Source organism: Cygnus atratus, chromosome 33 (genome assembly GCF_013377495.2).
Source record: "Cygnus atratus isolate AKBS03 ecotype Queensland, Australia chromosome 33, CAtr_DNAZoo_HiC_assembly, whole genome shotgun sequence".
NCBI lineage: Eukaryota > Metazoa > Chordata > Aves > Anseriformes > Anatidae > Cygnus > Cygnus atratus.
In genome coordinates, this window is record NC_066394.1 from 364,503 (window position 1) to 385,932 (window position 21,430).

The 21,430-nt window shown below is 56.4% G+C and overlaps 1 protein-coding gene, 1 long non-coding RNA gene and 1 other non-coding gene across 11 annotated transcripts; 2 read left to right on the forward strand and 1 right to left on the reverse strand.

The window, feature by feature from the left end:
• Window positions 1–2,078: 2,078 nt before the first annotated feature.
• Window positions 2,079–11,662, reverse strand: LOC118260305 (uncharacterized). Of its 2 annotated transcripts, none has more exons than XR_007709199.1 (2): window positions 11,217–11,662; window positions 2,079–2,464 (listed from the first exon to the last, which is right to left on the reverse strand). It is a non-coding gene; the product is annotated as an uncharacterized LOC118260305 (long non-coding RNA). The 2 variants fall into 2 exon arrangements; XR_004782214.1 differs by lacking the exon at window positions 2,079–2,464 and adding an exon at window positions 10,181–10,566.
• Window positions 2,487–15,751, forward strand: LOC118260300 (butyrophilin subfamily 3 member A2-like). Of its 8 annotated transcripts, XM_050716078.1 has the most exons (16): window positions 2,494–2,851; window positions 3,054–3,176; window positions 3,585–3,932; window positions 4,656–4,937; window positions 5,066–5,170; window positions 5,495–5,515; window positions 6,278–6,298; window positions 6,408–6,428; window positions 6,532–6,552; window positions 6,660–6,680; window positions 6,779–6,799; window positions 6,910–6,930; window positions 7,460–7,480; window positions 7,581–7,601; window positions 7,760–7,792; window positions 7,970–9,035. In XM_050716078.1, the coding sequence occupies exons 2-16, from the start codon at window positions 3,077–3,079 to the stop codon at window positions 8,506–8,508; spliced, it is 1,596 nt and encodes a 531-aa protein (XP_050572035.1). In that variant the 5' UTR covers window positions 2,494–2,851; window positions 3,054–3,076; the 3' UTR covers window positions 8,509–9,035. The 8 variants fall into 8 exon arrangements, with proteins under 8 accessions (XP_050572031.1, XP_050572033.1, XP_050572036.1 ...); XM_050716079.1 differs by lacking the exon at window positions 5,495–5,515 and having other exon boundaries at window positions 2,492–2,851; XM_050716074.1 differs by lacking the exons at window positions 3,054–3,176; window positions 3,585–3,932; window positions 4,656–4,937; ... (10 more) ...; window positions 7,760–7,792; window positions 7,970–9,035 and adding exons at window positions 11,156–11,278; window positions 11,687–12,034; window positions 12,515–12,796; ... (6 more) ...; window positions 14,474–14,506; window positions 14,684–15,751 and having other exon boundaries at window positions 2,487–2,851.
• Window positions 15,752–20,995: 5,244 nt separating this feature from the next.
• TRNAL-AAG (transfer RNA leucine (anticodon AAG)) lies at window positions 20,996–21,077 on the forward strand. Its single transcript has one exon. It is a non-coding gene; the product is annotated as a tRNA-Leu (tRNA).
• Window positions 21,078–21,430: the final 353 nt, after the last annotated feature.

Here is a 21,430-nt window from a genome sequence, read left to right on the forward strand (position 1 = left end):
CCCAGGGCTGAGCTCTGCCCCTGATGCCCTGGCTCCTTCTGTCCCTGCAGTGAAGGTGACCCTGGATCCGGACACGGCTCATCCACGGCTCATCTTCTCAGAGGCCTTCAGCAGTGTGAGATGGGAAAGTGAATGGCAGCAGGTGCCTGACAGCCAGGAGAGATTTGACCGTTGGTGCTGCGTGCTGGGCCGTGAGGAGTTCAGAGAGGGGAGGCACTGCTGGGTGGTGGAGGTCAAGGGGGAGCACCGAAAATGTTCTTGGTGGGCTGTTGGGGTGGCCAGGGCATCTGTGGAGAGGAAGAAAGGGATCAGCATATGCCCCAAAGAAGGGATCTGGGCTGTGCAGTACAGTGAAGGAGATCTCGTGTCTCTTACATCTCCTCGCACCTACTTCTCCATGTCCAAAAACCCCACGAGGATCTGGGTCTGTCTGGACTGTACCCAGCAGCAGGTGTCTTTTATCAACGCTGACAATGGGGTCGAGATCTTCACTTTCACAGCAGCCTCCTTCAATGGGGAGAGCATCCGCCCCTGGTTTTTGCTGGAAACGCCGGGAATTCAGCTGTGCCTGAGGGACAGCACCCCTCAGACCCTGTCCCCAGCCCTGGGGGGCTCCTGCCCTTCTCCAGCCACTCCTGCATCACCTCTCCTTGGTCCTGCAGGAGCAGCACAGGAATGAGGAGCAGTGGGGCCAGAGGCTGCCCCGCGTTCCTCCCCGCTGCTCCAGTGCCGGGGCACAAGCTCTGCTGGCATCTGCGGGTCTCAGCCTGCCTCTGAGCCCCAGCTGGCAGCACAGGGGCTGCAGCAGCTCTCCACGCTCCTCTCCCCTCTGCTTGCACTGCTTGCAGACCCCCAGTGCAAGGGATGTGGTCACCGTGTGCTGCCGGCCATTGCAGGCCACCTTTGCCTCCTAGTTTGGGGTTGATCTTTGCTCTGTGCCTGGCGCTGAGCATGAGCAGCTTGTGGGGGCTCTTTGTTCCCTCCTCTGGAGCACATCAAGGCACAGTAGCAGCAGCACTGCGGCAAATAAAGTTTTGCACAGGAAGATGGAGTCTGGCAGTGGCATTTCCTGGGTGCTTTCTGTCCTGAGGCTTTGCTGCCTGGGAAGGCGTCTTGCAGCAGACCGTCTCCTTGGTGTTAGTCCTGGGAGTCAGAGCCAGGAGGAACCTAAGCTCCAGCTGCCCCCAGTTCCCCAGCTGATGCCTGGGACCCACTTGTCACAGCTACATCATTGCCCTGTCCTGGGTTCACCCAAAGAGCTTCCAGCCTCCCATTACACAGGCTCTGCAGAAGCTGTGCTCACAGGGGGGCATCACCAGCTCTTGGAAGTCCTCCAGGCAGAGGGAGCAGGTGGTCTCAGGCTTCAGCCATGAATCACAGAATAGCCCAAATCAGTAGGGACCCAACAGGACTATTGACTCCGTTTTCTGGCTCCACAAAGTACCTACCAAAAATCAGACCCTTTCCCTGAGAGCCTTCTCCAAATGCTCCTTGAGCTGCGGTAGGCCCAGGGCCATGGCCATGTCCCTGGGGAGCCTGTTCCAGTGCCCAACCACCCTCTCAGAGAAGAACATTTTCTGAACAGCCAGCCTGAGCCTCACCTGTGGCAGCTCCATGCCGTTCCCTGTCAAGTGACGGACCAATGGCTTCTCCGGTCCTACTTCTCCTGTTTAGGTATTTTTGAAAAATCCTTTTTATTGTCCCCCACAGTACTGTCAAGCTTCAACTCAAATTGAGCTTTGGCCATTTGAATCTTTCCCCATAGGGATGAGGGCAGCGGATCCAGAGGCGTGCCTTAGTTCCTTAAAGAACAGAAGGTCATCCATGTCATCATCCTGGCTGCAAGCAGAAGCTGTCCCTCCTGTCTTTGGAAGCCATTTCCATGCCCAAGCCCCCACCCTGCTGCAACACGGCTTCTCTTTCCAGAGGGTGAATGGTCTGCCCATTTCTTCCTCCTCTGGGGTGGGCAGAGCTGGGGAGTGGGGCTGGTTCTTCACCCTCACCACTCTGGGCAAAGGGGGGGCAGCACAACGGTCAGCACTGAGGTGCAGAAAACAAACTTCACAACTCCTGAAGAGTTATAAAGCAGGTATGTTTATTGCAGCACTGGGTGCAAGGGGCTCGCTCCTCGTAGCTTGCACACCAATGGTTACTGCCAGGGTGTTTATATTGATGGGATATATACATATTCATTTCATTTCCCAAAAGTCTCTTACATATTCATCAGGTCTCTGGAGAATCATTAACATAGGTTCCCACCCCTATTCGCATGCACGCTAGAGTCCTTGGGTGGTCGTACAGCGTACTCTGGTGGTCTTTTGATGAAGGACAGAAGTCTTCCTCGCTGCTAAACTTCTGACCCTTCCTTTTATTTACAGACTTCAGCACTCCAAGACAGTTCTTGCTGGTTCCATTATCTATGCATGCAGTCTTTTACTCCCTTATCTTTGGGATTGCCCTCTCCCTGTGGTTAACACACAATTGTGTTAGCTAAGAAGTATTCAACATACTTTACCTTGTTCCCTGTCTCAGTCTTTTAGAGTCATCCTGTCCTTGTACTCCCTACCTCAGTCCTGTCCTTGAGGTTGATATACAACATAGTCCCTGGGTTAGCTAAAACCTGCAAAATCGCCATGCTTTCCCTTGCTCCCTGTCTCAGCACCCAGCTGCGCCACTTTCCCTGCAGCCTCTGATCCCGCTCTGCTCTGGAGCCTCTTGCTCCCATCCCCCAAGTGTCCGAGCTCCTCCCAGAGTTTTACTGTTGTCCGGAACTGCGTAAGATTTGGGGAATTTTGGCAGACCCCTGTGTTTCCTGCAGCTTGGCTGGGTGTGGTGAGAGACCTCTCTCTCGGTGGGGCTCCCTTGGAGAAGAACCCCTGGGGGCTGTCTGCTGTGTCCCCCACCCCATGATAAGCGCAGGCTCTGCGCCCTGCCCAGGGCACTGCTGGCTGTGGCTCCTTGTGCCCGGGCCCAAGGGGACTCCTTCCCCATCCGCCTGCAGTGCCTGCAGCCCCTCGGTCCCCTCTCACTTCTGCCCCTACTTCTGCCCCCAGCTCCTGCTCCTGCTGCAGCACAGATGGGGCTCCCCTGGGGCTGCGGCCGCCCCAGCCTCACCGGCCATGCCAGGGGCCTCCTGACTTCCCTCGTCACTCTGCTCCTCCTCCGGCTGGGCTCAGGTAGGATCCTGCAGGGCTGCTGGGGGCTCTCCCCACTGGGCCTGGCACAAGTGCTGCCATGGGGCAGGGGAGTGGCCATGGAGCAGGGGGAACCCGAGCCCACAGATCAGCCCCGGCTTGGTTTCACTTTCACTTTGGTTCTTTCACGCAATACGGGCACTGCCTTGGCTGCCCTTTCTGGCTCTTCTTCACCTGCACAAATGCTGCAGAAAGGGCTCCCACTCCCAGCACACCTCCTTCTCCTGCACGTCCTCCCTCTCCCTCTCCTGTTTCCCCAGTGGTTTCCCATGGGACACGGGGGACGCAGCACGCACCAACTCTCACACAGCTCGCCCTTTCTCACTCACTGCCCCTAAATTTGCGATGGCAAAATCTCAAAACCTCTCTGTGCCCTTCTCCATTGCCCAGCCCAGCTCAGAGTGGAGGGACCAGACCATCCTCTCACTGCCACCGTGGGGCAGGATGTCGTGCTGCCCTGCCACTTGTCCCCTCGACGGGATGCTCGCACCTTGGATGTCAGGTGGATCCGGGATGATTTGTCTGAGACAGTGCACCACTACCGCAATGGAGAGGACCTGTACGGGGAGCAGATGGGGGCATATGCTGGGAGGACAGAGTTGGCCAGAGATGGTCTCTCTGCTGGAAGCCTGGACTTGCGAATCACGGGGCTGAGACCCTCTGATGATGGCCGGTACATCTGCACTGTGGAAGACGCTGATGCTTATAACGAAGCCATTGTGGATCTGGAGGTGTCAGGTTAGTGGCTGGGGTGATGCTGCCAGGAGATGCTGCAGGTGTCCCTGGGTTTGTGTGTCCCACCCAGGCCTCGGTCCCATCCTCATGGCCATTGACGATGCCTTTCAAGGACTTGAGTCTGATGGGGCTTCTCCTCCTCTGTCTGTGAGCATTTATCCAGCAAGGAGCACATCTCTGCCCTTGCAGGCTTTGTATTGAGAGAGAGCTGCATGGATGCGATGGTTTCATTCAGTCCCAGTGGTCTCTTTGAACTCCATCCCCATGATGTTCTGAAGGCACTGTGCACAGGCTGCTGAGCAGCTCCTTCAGCTGTGCCTACCATGGGACCAAATGAAAAGCCTGGAGCAGGGATGAGTCCTTTGAGCACCTGGACCTCTGCTTGCTTTTAAATTATGTGCTGGGGGAGACCTGAGAAATTGTCTGGAGGTCTCAGGGCTTCTTCAACAAGCACAGCTTGGTGCCGAGATGCTGCCTGGAGGCACTGGAGCTTGGAACCTGGGTTTTCTGGGAGACTTGGGGCCACTGGCATTGTGCAGCCCTGCTCTCTGGTTCCACCACCAGCCGGTTGGTTTAGGGGTGAGAGTGGTGCATGGAGCGCCCGGTCCCTGAGCCCCTGGGCCTGTGGCTGGGCTGTGCTGCATCTGGCATGGGAGCAGATGGGGTCTTTGCCTTGGAACTGAATCCCTCCCCAGGTCAAGCCCCAGCTGCAGGCTCTTCCCCCAGCCACAGGTGCTGACCCCCACCTCTCCCTGGGGGGCTACGAGGCCGGAGGTGTCCGGGTGCTGTGTCGATCGGCCGGCTGGTACCCGCTGCCGCAGCTGCTGTGGAGGGATGCTCGCGGGCAGCATCTGCCCTCGGTCTCCCAGTCACATTCCCAGGATCAGGAGGGGCTCTTTGAAATTGAAGGCGCCGTCATCATGACCGGGAGTATGGAGGGGCCCTTGTCCTGTGTGGTCAGGAGCAGCCGCCTCCAGCAGGAGTGGAAATTTTCCCTGCACATCACAGGTACAAATAGCACAGCCAGGGTGAGGTGTTCCTGGCCCCTGCACTTGTCCTGAGCTGGGAGAAGTCTGCATCTTGCTTTTCCCCTCTGGGCAAGGAAATGCATCCCTTTTCCTTGTGCCTTTTCTCAGCTCCCTTCTTCCACAACGCCCAGCCCTGGAAGGTGGCTCTGGCTCTGGTCCTCGTGCTTTTGGCTGTGTCCATTGGCCTCGGTGTTTATCTCTTTCTGAAGAAAGGTAAGCTGGCAGCGCAGGGATGGAGCGCAGGGAGGTGTTCTGCAGGAACCGTGTGGGTCTGGAGCAGGGCTGAGCCCTGGCCCAGGGAGGTGCGTAGGAGGAGAAAGGGAATGTTCTCCTGGGGACCCCAAAGGCCTTAGGATCCTCTTGGGCCTCTGCCTTGGGCAACGAAGGCAGGGGAGAAGGCAAGGGGCCTTGGGTGGGAGGCCAGGGAGCATGGCTGCAGCGTGGGGCTGGTGGGAAGGCCCAGACCCCCTGCAGATGTTCCCACCGAGCAACCAAGCTGCTCTGCTGACCTCCTGTTCCTCCGCCTTTGCTTTTCAGCGGCACAGAGCCGAGAGCTGGGTGAGTCCTTGCAGTCTCTGCCCCCAGCCCCCTGGGGAAGTGGTGTCCGTGCAGGAGGGACTGGGCTGGGTGGGCTGTGGGGGCTTGTGTGCTGGTGTCTCAGGGGTGCTGGAGGAGCAGCTGGAGGCTGACGGGGGAGTGGGGAGTGCTGGGTCTGGGGCTGCCCTGGGCACGGGACACGGCCGGGATGGCTGAAAGGAACGGGGATCAAGGTGGGGATGGTGAGTGAGCTGCGGGGCTGCCCCGCTCTGCACTGATGCTTCCAGGACAGGGACGTCCTCCACCCGTCCCCATTCACTTCCACTTGTGTTTTGGTGGCACGGTGCAGAGAGCTGCACAAGTGTCTGTCCTTACTGCTCCACATGAATGAGCCTTTCTCAAAGCTGGGTCTTGCTCCCTGTTAGTCCCGTCCCTCCCAATCTGGTAGCAAGGTGCTCTGTGCCCAGTCAACATAGCAAAGAAATTTGGGGTCTAGCCGTGAAAGCAGCAATGGAGTTAGAAGCTGTCGTCTCTGATCATGCATTGCTTTTTGTTTCCTTTTCCAGTAAAAAAGGATGCAAAGCTGTGTGTCTCATTCTTTGACCTCTCTCTTTGAGCCTAGCTTAAAGCTTGTTGTTGCTGACTGTTAGTCTGGTCCTTCTCAGTCTGGGAGCAAGTTGGTCATTTCCCACTTTAAAGCCTTTGTGTTCTTCAAATGGGACCAGCTATGAGATGAAAAACAATAACCTCTGATCGCACATTGCTTTTGTTTTCCCTTTCCAGTGAATACAGATGCAAAGCTAGGTAAGTCTCACTTCAAAAAACCAAAGTTTTTGTTTCTTGCCGTGATAGCAGTAAAGGGTTGAGAAGCTGTTCCTTCTCACCACACTTTGTTCTTCTCTTCGTTTTCCAGCACAAGAAACTGAAAAGCTTCGTGAGTGTCCCTCTCCTATCAAAATGCATTTGGGGACTAGTCATGAGATGATTTTTCCCCTTTAATCATGTATTGTTTTTGCCTTTTTGCTTTCTTTTTCCAGTAAAAAAAGACGCAAAGCTGGGTAAGTCTCCTTCCCCAAAGAGAAAGAACTCCCAGAGGAGTAGCCATGGGATGAGGTGATGCCCCCTCTGACCATACATTGCTTTTCTCTTTCTTTTTCTTTTACAGAGGAACAAGCTGCAGAGATCGGTGAGTCTCCATCCCCAAACCCAAAGAATTTGGGGTCTAGACATGGGATGAGAATTTTTCCCCTCTGATTATGGATTCCCTCTGCTTTTCTTTCCCAGGGGAAAAAGATGCAAGATTGGGTGAGTCTCCCACCCTAATCTGAAGGAATAGAGGTTCTTTGCTTTGTAGCAGCCATTTGATGAGAATCTGTCCTTTCTCCTCATGTACTGCTTTTCTCTTTCTTTTCCAGCGGAACTGGCTGCAGAGCTGGGTGAGTGTCCCTGCGTTTGGGCTCCAGGGCAACGCCAAGGCGATGTGCAGGGGAGGGTGTGCAGTTGGGACAGAGCAGCCCAGGCCTGGCCCCTCACCCTGATGGGGGAGTAGGGAGTGATGGGGCTGGGGTTGCCCTGGGCACGGGACATGGCCGGGATGGCTGAAAGGAATGGGGATCAAGGAGGGGACAGCGAGCGAGCTGCGGGGCTTACCCACTCTGCACTGATGCTTCCGGGACAGGGACGTCCCCCACCCGTCCCCATTCAATTCCACTTGTGTTTTGGTGGCACGGTGCAGAGAGCTGCACAAGTGTCTGTCCTTAATGCTCCACGTTTTATCACCACTCTTCTTATACTAATCCAAAATATAGTACCCTACCAGCTACTAGGAGGAAAATTAACTCTCTCCTAGCTGAAACCAAGACAGTGTCCCTCCCAAAATGAAGGAATTTGGATTCTTCCAGTGGGAGCTGTGGGATGGGAAGTTGTCCTTTTCCATCATGCATTATTTTTGCTTTTGTTTTGCAGAGAAAAAAGATGCAGAGCTGAGTGAGTATCCTGCAGCACAACAAAACAGTCTGGTGTCCAGCCAGGGGATGAGGAGCTCCCCCCTCTCAATATGCCTTGCTTTTCTCTTTTTCCTTCCCAGTGGAACAAGCTGCAGAGCTGGGTGAGTGTCCCCATGCTTGGGCCTCAGGACAACGCCAAGGCGATGTGCAGGGGAGGGTGGGCAGCTGGGACAGAGCAGCCCAGGGCTGGACCCTCACCCTGCCCACACCCACTGGGCACCGGCCATGCACTGTGACCAGCTCTCCCCTCTCCTTCCAGCATGGAGAAATTTTCTGCTGCCTCAAAATACAGGTAGGTGTGCACTGGGTTGCTCTCTGCGGTGCTTCTCCTGCCCTTGCTGGGGCATGTTCAGGAGCCAAGAGGTGCCCCACCTCCTGCCCCGTGGGGCAGCTCCTGGCCCCGAGCTGGGGAAAGCCTGCCCAGGGCTGAGCTCTGCCCCTGATGGCCTGGCTCCTTCTGTCCCTGCAGTGAAGGTGACCCTGGATCCACGCACTGCTCATCCTGAGCTCATCCTATCAGAAGACTGCAGGAGAATGAGATGGGAAATGAAACGGCATTGGGTGCCTGTCACACCGGAGAGATTTTACAATCGGTGCTGCGTGCTGGGCCGTGAGGAGTTCAGAAAGGGGAGGCGCTGCTGGTTGGTGGAGGTGGAGGGGCAGGGCTTAGAGTATTCTTGTTGGGCTGTTGGAGTGGCCAGGGCATCGGTGAAGAGGAAGGGGGAGATCAACATGAGCCCTGAAGAAGGGATCTGGGCTGTGCAGTACAATGAGGGGCAGCTCACGTCTCTCACATCTCCTCCCACCCCCTTGTCCCTGTCCCCTGTCCCCACGAGGATCTGGGTCTGTCTGGACTGTACCCAGCAGCAGGTGTCTTTTATCAATGCTGACAATGGGGTCGAGATCTTCACTTTCACAGCAGCCTCCTTGAAAGGGAAGAGCTTCCATGCCTGGTTCTGTCTGGAGACACAGGGAATTCAGCTGTGCCTGAGGGGCAGCACCCCCTAGACTCAGTCCCCAGCCCTGGAGGGCTCCTGCCCTTCTCCAGCCACTCCTGCATCACCTCTCCTTGGTCCTGCAGGAGCAGTGCAGGAATGAGGGGCAGTGGGGCTAGGGGCTGCCCCATGTTCCTCCTTGTTGCTGGAGGAAGGCTGGGATGCTGCAAGCAGGGGCCAGGTGCCTTGCGGACCCTGGGCTCTGCCCTGCACGCGGATCCTGTGCTGGAGCACAAGCCCTGCTGGCACCCGCAGGTCTCAGCTTGCCTCTGAGCCCCAGCGGGCAGCACAGGGGCTGCAGCAGCTCTCCACGCTCCTCTCCCCTCTGCTTGCACTGCTTGCAGGCCCCAGCGCAAGGGATGTGGTCAATCTGTGCTGCCGGCCATTGCAGGTCACCTTTGCCTCCTGCTTTGGGGTTGATCTTTGCTCTGTGCCTGGTGCTGAGCATGAGCAGCCTGTGGGGGCTCTTTGTTCCCTCCTCTGGAGCACATCAAGGCGCAGCAGCAGGAGGCCTGTGGCAAATAAAGTTTTGCACAGGAAGATGGAGTCTGGCAGTGGCATTTCCTGGGTGCTTTCTGTCCTGAGGCTTTGCTGCCTGGGAAGGCGTCTTGCAGCAGACCGTCTCCTTGCTGCCTGAGCCTCCCCTGTGGTAGCTCCATGCCGTTCCCTCGGGCCCTGTCACTGGCCCCAGAGAGCAGAGACCGGCGCCTGCCCCTCCGCTCCCCTCATCAGGAAGCTGTGGGCAACCACAAGGCCTCCCCTGCGTCTCCTCTGCTCTGGGCTCAACAAGCCAAGCGCCTTCAGCCGCTCCTCACACGCCTTGCCCTGCAGAGCCTTCGCCGTCCTTGTAGCCCTCCCTTGGAGGCTCTCGCACAGTTTCATGCCCTTTGTATGCTGTGCTGCCCACAGCTGCACGCAGTGCTCGAGGCGAGGCCGCAGCAGGCCGAGCAGAGCGGGACGATCCTTTCCCTCAGCCGGCCAGCAGTGCCGTGCCTGAGGCACCCCAGGGCACGCTTGGCCCTTTGGGCTGCCAGGGCCCGCTGCTGGCTCACATCCAACTTGCCATCAGCCACAAGCCCCAGCTCCCGTTCTGGGGGCTGCTCTCCAGCCTCTCGCCCCCCAGGCTGTACGTACAGCCAGGGCTGCCCCTGCCCAGGGACAGGGCCCAGCACTTGCTCTTGTTAAACTTCCTGCAGGCGGTGGCTGCCCAGCTCTCCCCTTTGGCCAGATCCCTCTGCAAGGCCTCTCCGCCTTCGACAGAGTCAGCAGCTCCTCCCAGTTCAGTGTCAGCCGCCAACTCAATGTTTGTGAGGTAACAATACTGTTCAGCTTCAACTCTTTGAGCTTTGGCCGTTTGAATCTTTCCCCATAGGGACGAGGGCAGCATATCCACAGGCATGCCTTAGTTCCTTAAGGAACAGGAGGTCATCCATGTCATCATCCTGGCTGCAAGCAGAAGCTGTCCCTCCAGTCTTTGGAAGCCATTTCTATGCCCATGCCCCCACCCTACTGCAACAGGGCTTCTCTTGCCAGAGGGCAAATAGTCTGCCCATTTCTTGCTCCTCTGGGATGGGCAGAGCTGGGGAGTGGCGCCGGTTCTTCGCCCTCACCACTCTGGGCAAAGGGGGGGCAGCACAACGGTCAGCACTGAGGTGCAGAAAACAAACTTCACAACTCCTGAAGAGTTATAAAGCAGGTATGTTTATTGCAGCACTGGGTGCAAGGGGCTCGCTCCTCGTAGCTTGCACACCAATGGTTACTGCCAGGGTGTTTATATTGATGGGATATATACATATTCATTTCATTTCCCAAAAGTCTCTTACATATTCATCAGGTCTCTGGAGAATCATTAACATAGGTTCCCACCCCTATTCGCATGCACGCTAGAGTCCTTGGGTGGTCGTACAGCGTACTCTGGTGGTCTTTTGATGAAGGACAGAAGTCTTCCTCGCTGCTAAACTTCTGACCCTTCCTTTTATTTACAGACTTCAGCACTCCAAGACAGTTCTTGCTGGTTCCATTATCTATGCATGCAGTCTTTTACTCCCTTATCTTTGGGATTGCCCTCTCCCTGTGGTTAACACACAATTGTGTTAGCTAAGAAGTATTCAACATACTTTACCTTGTTCCCTGTCTCAGTCTTTTAGAGTCATCCTGTCCTTGTACTCCCTACCTCAGTCCTGTCCTTGAGGTTGATATACAACATAGTCCCTGGGTTAGCTAAAACCTGCAAAATCGCCATGCTTTCCCTTGCTCCCTGTCTCAGCACCCAGCTGCGCCACTTTCCCTGCAGCCTCTGATCCCGCTCTGCTCTGGAGCCTCTTGCTCCCATCCCCCAAGTGTCCGAGCTCCTCCCAGAGTTTTACTGTTGTCCGGAACTGCGTAAGATTTGGGGAATTTTGGCAGACCCCTGTGTTTCCTGCAGCTTGGCTGGGTGTGGTGAGAGACCTCTCTCTCGGTGGGGCTCCCTTGGAGAAGAACCCCTGGGGGCTGTCTGCTGTGTCCCCCACCCCATGATAAGCACAGGCTCTGCGCCCTGCCCAAGGCGTTGCTAGCTGTGGCTCCTTGTGTCTGGGCCCAAGAGGACTCCTTCCCCATCCGCCTGCAGTGCCTGCAGCCCCTCGGTCCCCTCTCACTTCTGCCCCTACTTCTGCCCCCAGCTCCTGCTCCTGCTGCAGCACAGATGGGGCTCCCCTGGGGCTGCGGCCGCCCCAGCCTCACCGGCCATGCCAGGGGTCTCCTGACTTCCCTCGTCACTCTGCTCCTCCTCCGGCTGGGCTCAGGTAGGATCCTGCAGGGCTGCTGGGGGCTCTCCCCACTGGGCCTGGCACAAGTGCTGCCATATGGCAGCGGAGTGGCCATGGAGCAGGGGGAACCCGAGCCCACAGATCAGCCCCGGCTTGGTTTCACTTTCACTTTGGTTCTTTCACGCAATACGGGCGCTGCCTTGGCTGCCCTTTCTGGCTCTTCTTCACCTGCACAAATGCTGCAGAAAGGGCTCCCACTCCCAGCACACCTCCTTCTCCTGCACGTCCTCCCTCTCCCTCTCCTGTTTCCCCAGTGGTTTCCCATGGGACACGGGGGACGCAGCACGCACCAACTCTCACACAGCTCGCCCTTTCTCACTCACTGCCCCTAAATTTGCGATGGCAAAATCTCAAAACCTCTCTGTGCCCTTCTCCATTGCCCAGCCCAGCTCAGAGTGGAGGGACCAGGCCACCCTGTCACTGCCACCGTGGGGCAGGATGTCGTGCTGCCCTGCCACTTGTCCCCTCGACGGGATGCTCGCACCTTGGAGGTCAGGTGGATCCGGGATGATTTGTCTGAGACAGTGCACCACTACCGCAATGGAGAGGACCTGTACGGGGAGCAGATGGGGGCATATGCTGGGAGGACAGAGTTGGCCAGAGGTGGTCTCTCTGCTGGAAGCCTGGACTTGCGAATAACGGGGCTGAGACCCTCTGATGATGGCCAGTATGTCTGCACTGTGAAAAATGTTGATGCTTATGACGAAGCTATTGTGGAGCTAGAGCTGTCAGGTTAGTGGCTGGAGTGATGCTGCCAGGGGATGGTGCAGGTGTCTCTGGGTTTGTGTGTCCCACCCAGGACCCTGTTGCATCCTCATGGCCATCTATGAGGCTTTTCAGAAAGTAGAGTCTGATGGGGCTTCTCCTCTGTCGGTGAGCACTTGTCCAGCAGAGCACACCTATGCCCTTGCAGGCTTTTTATTGAGAAAAAGCTGCATGGATGCAATTGTTTTATTCAGTCTCAGGGACCTCTTTGAACTCCATCCCCATGATGTTGTGGGGGCTCTGGGCACAGGCTGCTGAGCAGCGCCTTCAGCTGTGCCAACGATAGGTGTGGTTTAGGGGTGAGAGTGGGTGCATGGAGCGTCCGGACCCTGAGCCTCTTGGGCCATGGCTGGGCTGTGCTGTGTCTGGCATGGGAGCAGATGGGGTCTTTGCCTTGGAACTGAATCCCTCCCCAGGTCAAGCCCCAGCTGCAGGCTCTTCCCCCAGCCACAGGTGCTGACCCCCACCTCTCCCTGGGGGGCTACAAGGCCGGAGGTGTCCGGGTGCTGTGTCGATCGGCCGGCTGGTACCCGCTGCCGCAGCTGCTGTGGAGGGATGCTCGCGGGCAGCATCTGCCCTCGGACTCCCAGACACATTCCCAGGACCAGGAGGGGCTCTTTGAAATTGAAGGTGCCGTCATCGTGACCAGGAGCGTGGAGGGGCCCTTGTCCTGCATGGTCAGGAGCAGCCGCCTCCAGCAGGAGAGGAAATTTTCCCTGCACATCGCAGGTACAAGCAGCACAGCCAGGGTGAGGTGTTCCTGGCCCCTGCACTTGTCCTGAGTCAGGAGAAGTCTGCATCTTGCTTTTCCACCCGTGGGCATGGAAACAGAGCCCTTTTCCTGCTGCCTTTTCTCAGCTCCCTTCTTCCACAACGCCCAGCCCTGGAAGGTGGCTCTGGCTCTGGTCCTCGTGCTTTTGGCTGTGTCCATTGGCCTCGGTGTTTATCTCTTTCGAAAGAAAGGTAAGCTGGCAGCGCAGGGATGGAGCGCAGGGAGGTGTTCTGCAGGGACCCGCGTGGGTCTGGAGCGGGGCTGAGCCCTGGCCCAGGGAGGTGCATAGGGGGAGGAAGGGAATGTTCTCCTGGGGATCCCAAAGGCCTTAGGATCCTCTTGGGCCTCTGCCTTGGGCAACGAAGGCAGGGGAGAAGGCAAGGGGCCTTGGGTGGGAGGCCAGGGAGCATGGCTGCAGCGTGGGGCTGGTGGGAAGGCCCAGACCCCCTGCAGATGTTCCCACCGAGCAACCAAGCTGCTCTGCTGACCTCCTGTTCCTCCGCCTTTGCTTTTCAGCAACACAGAGCCGAGAGCTGGGTGAGTCCTTGCAGTCCCTGCCCCCAGCCCCTGGGGAAGTGGTGTCCCTGCGGGAGGGAATGGGCTGGGTGGGCTGTGGGGGCTTGTGTGCTGGTGGCTCGGGGGTGCTGGAGGAGCAGCTGGAGGCTGACGGGGGAGTGGGGAGTGCTGGGGCTGGGGCTGCCCTGGGCACGGGACACAGCCGGGATGGCTGAAAGGAACGGGGATCAAGGTGGGGATGGGGAGCGAGCTGCAGGGCTGCCCCGCTCTGCACTGATGGTTCGGGGACAGGGACATCCTCCGCCTGTCCGCATTCACTTCCACTTGTGTTTTGGTGGCACAGTGCAGAGAGCTGCGCAACTGTCTGTTCTTAATGCTACAAGTCTTGCAAAATGCTGGGCCTCGGTCCTTGTTGGTCTGGTCGCTACAAGTTGGGCAGCAAGGTAGTCTGTGCCCATGCATGAGAGCAAAAATTTTGGGGTCTAGCCATGGAAGCAGCAATGCGGTGAAAGTCTCTCCACTCTGACCATTCATTCCTTTTGCTTTTCTGTAGCAGTGGAAAAGGATGCAAAGCTGGGTAAGTCTCCTTACCCAAAGAGAAGGCATTTGGTGTCTTCCCATGGGCATACTCCCCTCTGACCATACATTGCTTTTCTCTTTCTTTTTCTTTTCCAGTGGAACAAGCTGCAGAGATAGGTGAGTGTCCATCCCTGACCTGAAAGAATTTGCAGTATAGACAATGGATGTTCCCTCTGAACATGCATTCCTTACACTTTTCTTTTCCAGAGGAAAAAGCTGCAATACTGGGTGAGACTCTCTATTCCACCCCCCCACCCTCCCACTCCAGACTGAAGGAATTGGGGGTCTTTGCTTTGTAGCAGCCACTTGATGAGAACCTGCCTCCTCTCATCAATGCATTGCTCTTATTTTCCTTTTCAGAGAAACATGCTGCAGAGCTGGGTGAGTGTCACTGCACTTGGGCCCCAGGGAAACACTAAGGCAATGTGCAGGGGAGGGTGGGCAGCTGGGACAGAGCAGCCCAGGGCTGGACCCTCACCCTGCCCACACCCACTGGGCACTGGCCATGTGCTGTGACCTGCTCTCCCCTCTCATTCCAGCATGGAGAAGGTGTCTTCTGCCTCAAAATACAGGTAGGTGTGCATTGGGTTGCCCTCTGCAGTGCTTCTCCTGCCCTTGCTGGGGCATGTTCAGGAGCCAAGAGGTGCCCCACCTCCTGCCCCGTGGGGCAGCTCCTGGCCCCGATCTGGGGAAAGCCTGCCCAGGGCTGAGCTCTGCCCCTGATGCCCTGGCTCCTTCTGTCCCTGCAGTGAAGGTGACCCTGGATCCGGACACAGCTCATCGTGGGCTTGTCCTGTCAGAGGCCTGCAGCAGTGTGAAATGGGAAAGTGAATGGCAGCAGGTTCCTGACACACCGGAGAGATTTGACTGTCGGTGCTGCGTGCTAGGCCATGAGGAGTTCAGAGATGGGAGGCACTGGTGGGAGGTGGAGGTGGAGGGGGAGGGGGTAGAGTATTCTTGTTGGGCTGTGGGGGTGGCCAGGGCGTCTGTGAAGAGGAAGGGTTTGCTCAACATGAGCCCTGAAGGAGGGATCTGGGCTGTACAGTATGATGAGGGGCAGCTCATGTCTCTCACATCTCCTCGCACCCCCTTGTCCCTGTCCCCTGTCCCCACAAGGATCTGGGTCTGTCTGGACTGTACCCAGGGGCAGGTGTCTTTTATCAACGCTGACAATTGGGTCGAGATCTTCACTTTCACAGCAGCCTCCTTCAATGGGGAGAGCATCCGCCCCTGGTTCCTGTTGTGGACACGGGGAATTCAGCTGTGCCTGAGGGACAGCACCCCCCAGACTCTGTCCCCAGCCCTGGGGGGCTCCTGCCCTTCTCCAGCCACTCCTGCATCACCTCTCCTTGGTCCTGCAGGAGCAGCACAGGAATGAGGGGCAGTGGGGCCAGGGACTGCCCCGTGTTCCTCCCTGCTGCTGGAGGAGGGCTGGGATGCTGCAAGCAGGGGCCAGGCCCCTTGCAGCCCCTGGGCTCTGCCCTGCACAGGGCTCCTGTGCTGGGGCACAAGCCCTGCTGGCACCCATGGGTTTCAACCTGCCTCTGAGCCCCAGCAGGCAGCACAGGGGCTGCAGCAGCTCTCCACGCTCCTCTCCCCTCTGCTTGCAGACCCCCAGTGCAAGGGATGTGGTCACCGTGTGCTGCCAGCCATTGCAGGCCTCCTTTGCCTCCTAGATTGGGGTTGATCTTTGCTCTGTGCCTGGTGCTGAGCATGAGCAGCCTGTGGGGACTCTTTGTTCCCTCCTCTGGAGCACACCCCTGCAACACGCAACAGTAGCAGGCCTGTGGCAAATAAAGTTTTGCACAGGAAATGGAGTCTGGCAGTGACATTTCCTGTGTGCTTTCTGTCCTGAGGCTTTGCTGCCTGGGAAGGCATCTTGCAGCAGACCGTCTCCTTGGTCTTGGTCCTGGGAGTCAGAGCCAGGAGGAACCTAAGCTCCAGCTCCCCGCGGCTCCCCAGCTGGAACCTGGGTGCACTTGTCCCAGCTGGGTCATTGCCCTGTCCTGGGGGCACCCAAAGAGCTTCCAGCCTCCCATCACACAGGCTCTGCACAGACTGTGCCCACAGGGAGTATCACGAGCTCTTGGAAGTCCTCCAAGCAGAGGCAGCAGTTGGCCTCAGCTTTGAAGCTGTCCCTGAGGTCCTTGCAAGCCACCTCTGTGCCTCAGCACCCATACTGCTGCCGTCATGTTTCACTTCCCAGTGCCCAAATTCTTCATGAGATGGGCATGCAGGAGCCATGGGGCCTCCCTAGCGTCCTCCAACCCTCAGCAATCAATAGCAAACGTGTTCCCAGAAAACCAGTTCCACTTTATGGCACCTCCTTTTAAAGCAAGCATGACAAACAAGCTGACACTCTTTAGCCAAATTCTTTGGGGTTTATTTTAAACATCGCTGCATTAAAATCAAGAGCAGACACAGTGGGGAAACTGGGGAAGGAAATGTGTTTGGAAGACACTGCATCCAATAGAAGTGGTTTCCAAACCCCATCATCCATCTCCATCCACGTGGGGTCTAAACATCCCAAAAAACCCTCATCCCTTATCCTACTGAGACCCTACCATCCCCAAACCCATCCTCCTTCCTCCCAGCAGGGTCCCATCTCCCAAAATTCCATTGTCCTCCATTCCAGTGGAGATTCACCACCACAAACCCCATCCACCTTCATCCCAGTGGGGTCCCAACATCTCCAAAACTCCATCATCCTCCATTCCACTGGGCTCTCACCATCCCCAAACCTCACAACCCTCCATCCCACTGCTGTCCTACCATCCCCTAACCCAATTGTCCTCCATCCCACTGGGCTCCCACCATCCCCAAAGCCATCCCAGGGCCTGGGACTGACTGACCACCACTTTCCCTAAGCACTACAAGAAGCTGTGCCATGACCAACAGCTGCATGCCTGGTCCTCCTCAGTTCACACAAATCATCTTCAGAGGGTTGTTTGGGAGGAACAGTAAAAGTTATTCTCAGAGTTGAAGGCACAAGCAGCAGCGAAACTCAAGTTCTAGGATGGATGGGATGTGGAGGAGCTGCGATGTCGTGGGGATGGAGACCCAGAAGCCCCCAAGAAAGGGCTGGGCCAAACCAACTCACTCACTGTGCAGCTCCTTCCGGAGGTGCGTCCGCAGGTGCTTCATGAGGGAAGAGCTGGACATGAAGCACTTGGTGCATTTGGTGCATTTGTAGGGTTTCTCCCCGGTGTGGATCCTCTGGTGGATGATGAGGGTGGAGCTGGCCCGAAAGCTTTTCTCGCAGTACGAGCATTGGTAGGGCTTCTCACCCGTGTGGATGCGCTGGTGCCTGCGGAGGGTCGTGGTCTCCCGAAAGGCTTTCCCGCAGTCGGAGCAGACGTGGGGCCTGGGCCCCACGTGGCTTTTCTGGTGGAGGAGGAGGGCTGAGGGTACAGTGAAGCCCATTCCGCAGTCAGGACACTGATAGGGTTTCCCTACCAAGTGCTTTTTCCGGTGTCGGTTGAACGCTGAGCTTTCAAAGAAGGCTTCCCCGCAGTCGGAGCAGGGATAAGGGGGCTGTCCCTGGTGGGTCCTGAGATGGGCTACGTAGGCTGAGTTCTTTGCAAAGATTTCCCTGCACTGGGGACATTTATAGGTCCCCTCCTCCAGGTGGCTCTTGCGATGCTTGCTGAGCGACTTGTTGGCCATGAAGCGCTTCCCACACTCGGGGCACTCGTAGGGCCTCTCACCTGTGTGTATGCGCCGGTGGATGATGAGGGTTGAGTTGGAAGTGAGTTTTTTCCCGCAGTCTGGACAGACAAAGATCCCGTCCTCTGTGTGGCTCTTGCGGTGCTTGCTGAGCGACTTGTTGGCCATGAAGCTCTTCCCACACTCGGGGCACTTGTAGGGCCTCTCGCCGGTGTGTATCCTGCGGTGGATGAGAAGAGCAGAGTTGGAAGTGAGGTTTTTCCCGCAGTCGGAGCACTGGTACACGTTGCTCTCGTGGTGGAGCTTGCAATGCTTCTGGAGAGACCTGCTGGACACAAAGCGCTTCTCGCACTTGGGACACTTGTAGGGTTTCTCCTGGCAGGGGTTTTTCAGGTGGTCTTTGAGGCTGGAGCTGCACACAAAACTTCTCCCACACTTGCAGCACGTGAAGGGTTTCTCCCCTACATGGACCCTCTGGTGCCGGTTGAGGGATGAGCCACGGCTGTAGCTCTTTCCACACTTCCTGCATGCGTGCTTGTGCTGCCCTAGCTCTATCCTTGATGGGCTCTTGCGTGGATGCTTCTTCCCATTGTGGCTGGAGGAAGCCGATCTCTGTCCCGAGTGGCTCTTGTGGTGCTCATAACCCAGGGAGATGCCATCTTTGGGATTCCTCATGGCCTCACCACGCAGCTCCACCCACTCTCCCTCTTCCTCTTGTGAACTGTCCTCCGTTTCACTTGTCAACCCATCACCTGCCAGGACAGAGGGAGAGAAACCAGAAGAACCATGGAGAAGTGTCTGGGAGAAGTGGGAACAAAGACAGAAGAATGAAGGACAGGATCCCACATATTTTTTTCCCTGGAGGAGAACCATAAAAAGGAGGGAATTCACCGCCAGCCTCAACGTTCAGGGGAGGGGGCTTGCAGGAAGGATGGAGAGAAGCATCACCAAGAAGCGCTGTCATGCCTCAACCTACCCAGCCAAGCTGATCCAGAAGCAGCAGCCCACCTCTCTCAGGAGAGTTATTAGGTATTTCTGGGTGCCAATGCTCAAAAGGTTCTTACAGCCTTGCACGCCTGCACCCCCTTCTCCCAACTCCACCCGTTTCCAGTATGGGACTGGAGTCCTGCTTGCTGGTGGCCTGGAGCGATGCCTGGCATGGGGACGTGTCCCAGTGGGTGTCCCCAGCTCAGGGGGGAAAACAAGCCCCTTACCTGAGTAGGATGAGTTGGAGCCGGAGGAACTTGCCGCATCTCGGCAGCTTTTCCACCGCTTCCTCTTCCTCGCCCACAGCCTCAGGAGGGGTCTCACCGGTTCCTCATCCTCAGAGGTCTCGATGTCAGGGATCCAAGCCTCTTCCCCTTGCTCCAGATGAACGAGCAGCCCAGGGCTGTACGCTGGGAAGACTGCTCAGTTAGACAGCAGTGGACTACTGGGTAGAGCACAGCCACGCATGAAGCCTCGCCACAGGGAACGTGGCTGTGATCTTATACCTGAGCCCTCTGCAAAGCAAAAAGAAAATCCACGTGCCCGGGCTCTCTGAGGAGGGAAGAGCTGGGTCTTCCCAGAGCAGTACCTACACCCAGACACTCATCACTCAAGCCATCTCCAGGTGATTCAGAAGGCAGATGCACGTCCCAGGGCATAGGAAGCTTGAACCAGAGAGGAATCAGCCCCAAGATCACTTCTCAAGAAGACAGAAAAGCCCAACAGCAGGGAGAGTGGATGAGAAATGCAGAAACTGCCCGTCTGAACAGATTCAGGGAGTATGGAGCAGGAGGAAAAGGAAGGCTGGAGAAACAGAGAAAGGAGAACAGGTTGTGACCCAGGCCTGGCAGATGGCCTGGATGCATCTCACCCAAGTGAGCTTCATTTACTTGGAGAAAAATCTGCCACACTCACAAGGTAAGGGGCTGCCTCTTGTTAAAGCAGGGACTTCAACCAGTTGAACGTCTCCTCCAAGAGCAGAACATTGCAGAAGGGCTACGGGCACACAAAGCAAGAAAGGATGCTCAAGGACAGAGCTGGAGTGGGCAGCACTACACAAAGGCCAGCTAGATGCATATCTGAAAGGGTGACTTTTGTCCTCTTATCCACTAATGGGCACCAGTGTCCTTCAAGCCTGAATCGTTGCCTTTCATTATTTCTTAGCTGGAGCAGCTCAGCTTGCCAAAGAAGGGATGGTCTTCACGTCAATACCATCTAGAAAACCATCAGGAACCTAGGCTAAAAGGTTTAGTACCGATGCTACCCAGTCCCACAGTGAAATTGCATTAGAAAAGAACAACAAAGACAATAAAATATCTGGGAAACCTGCAGGATGATGAGATTTAAGTTTATCTGGGTCATCTGATGACAAAGCAACTCTGTTTCCTTTTTGGTGTTGTTTTGCCCTTAAGATCGGAAGTTCCTAATAAGCACAATAACTTGGGCCCTTCTTTAGAGCCTCAAAATATTGCCTGGATGCAACCCTGCTCCCAAACACCGACTGGATAGCAACCAAGGAACAGCCCAAATCAAGGCTGTACCTGTCATTATTCACCTAGGGATCGACATCCACACATCACCTTGTGATGAGCAGAACCCCAAACCTTTCCTTGCCCATCCCAGTGCCCTAAATGCTCAACTTGAGTCATCTTGCCATCTTGCTTGCTCTTCTCCTGGACCTGCAACTCAGGTCTCCTGGCCGGAGGAGCCCATGGACTTCATCACCCAGCTGTCAGGAGAGGGCACTGTGAGCCCAAAGGAGCTTCCCAGACCCCTCTAGCAAAACCCAAAATTTCCCGTTTTAACTCAATTCAACACCAGCAGTTTTGCTCAAGCTGCAAACCATATTTGGTTTGGGGTGTTTGAACCAACCACAAGGGTTTTGGCATTTGAGCCAAGTTCTCAGCTAAGTTTCTGGCTGTGGATTAAGTAGAAATCCCTAATTACTAAAGAAATACCTAATTAGTATTATGCACAGACAGATCCCCTTGCAGTTTTCACCCTTGCTGTCCATATCCATCATTCTGCCTTCTTGTCCTGCTGATATTTCTCTTGGGAATTTGCAAGGGAAGGGTGGAAAAGCAAAGAAACAAACAATCTCGAGCGTGCCAAAAGCAGAATCCAAGTAGATCCTGTGCAGTGCAGGAGCAAATGCGTAAAGCAGGAAAACGGTTTTGAGAAAGTGTAATTCGTTTGGAAAGGAGTCTTTTTATGGTGCGGGGTCCCCCTGGTGGCAGGTCTTTTGCGTGCCCTTAGCAAGCTCCCCGCATGGTCCTGAGGTTGAAAGGGAGAATTGTCCCTGGTGCGTGGCACAAGAATCTTAAAAGGTCCTGTTGTGAATTGGTCAGAATTCGTCATTTTTTTTTTGCTGTCACTTTAGAGGAGGAGCAAAAAGGGCTTTTGCCCAGGGTAGTGTGGCCGAGCGGTCTAAGGCGCTGGATTAAGGCTCCAGTCTCTGCGGGGGCGTGGGTTCGAATCCCACCACTGCCAGATTCCTTTTCTGGGAGCAGGGGGGATCCCAACCCAGCTGGAGCACTGTGGGGTGACACAGCAGGAGCCCTGCAGGAGGAGGGAGCAGCACATCTGGGGTTCTGCTGGACCCAGTGCAGAAGCTGCAGCCCGTTCCCAGGGACACCCAGGGGAAGGATCCTGCTCCTGCCTCTGCCCCACACTGCTGCCCCTTTCACTGCACATCCTTTTGCCTCTAAATAGTTGTAGGAAGCCGGCTGAGAGCTGAAGCCAGGGGGATGAAGCCCTCCAGGGCACTGCAGTGGGTGATTTTCAGCCCAGGCAGCATCTCCCAGCTTCCTCAAGCCCCCTGCCCATCCCTGCAGCCCAGCACC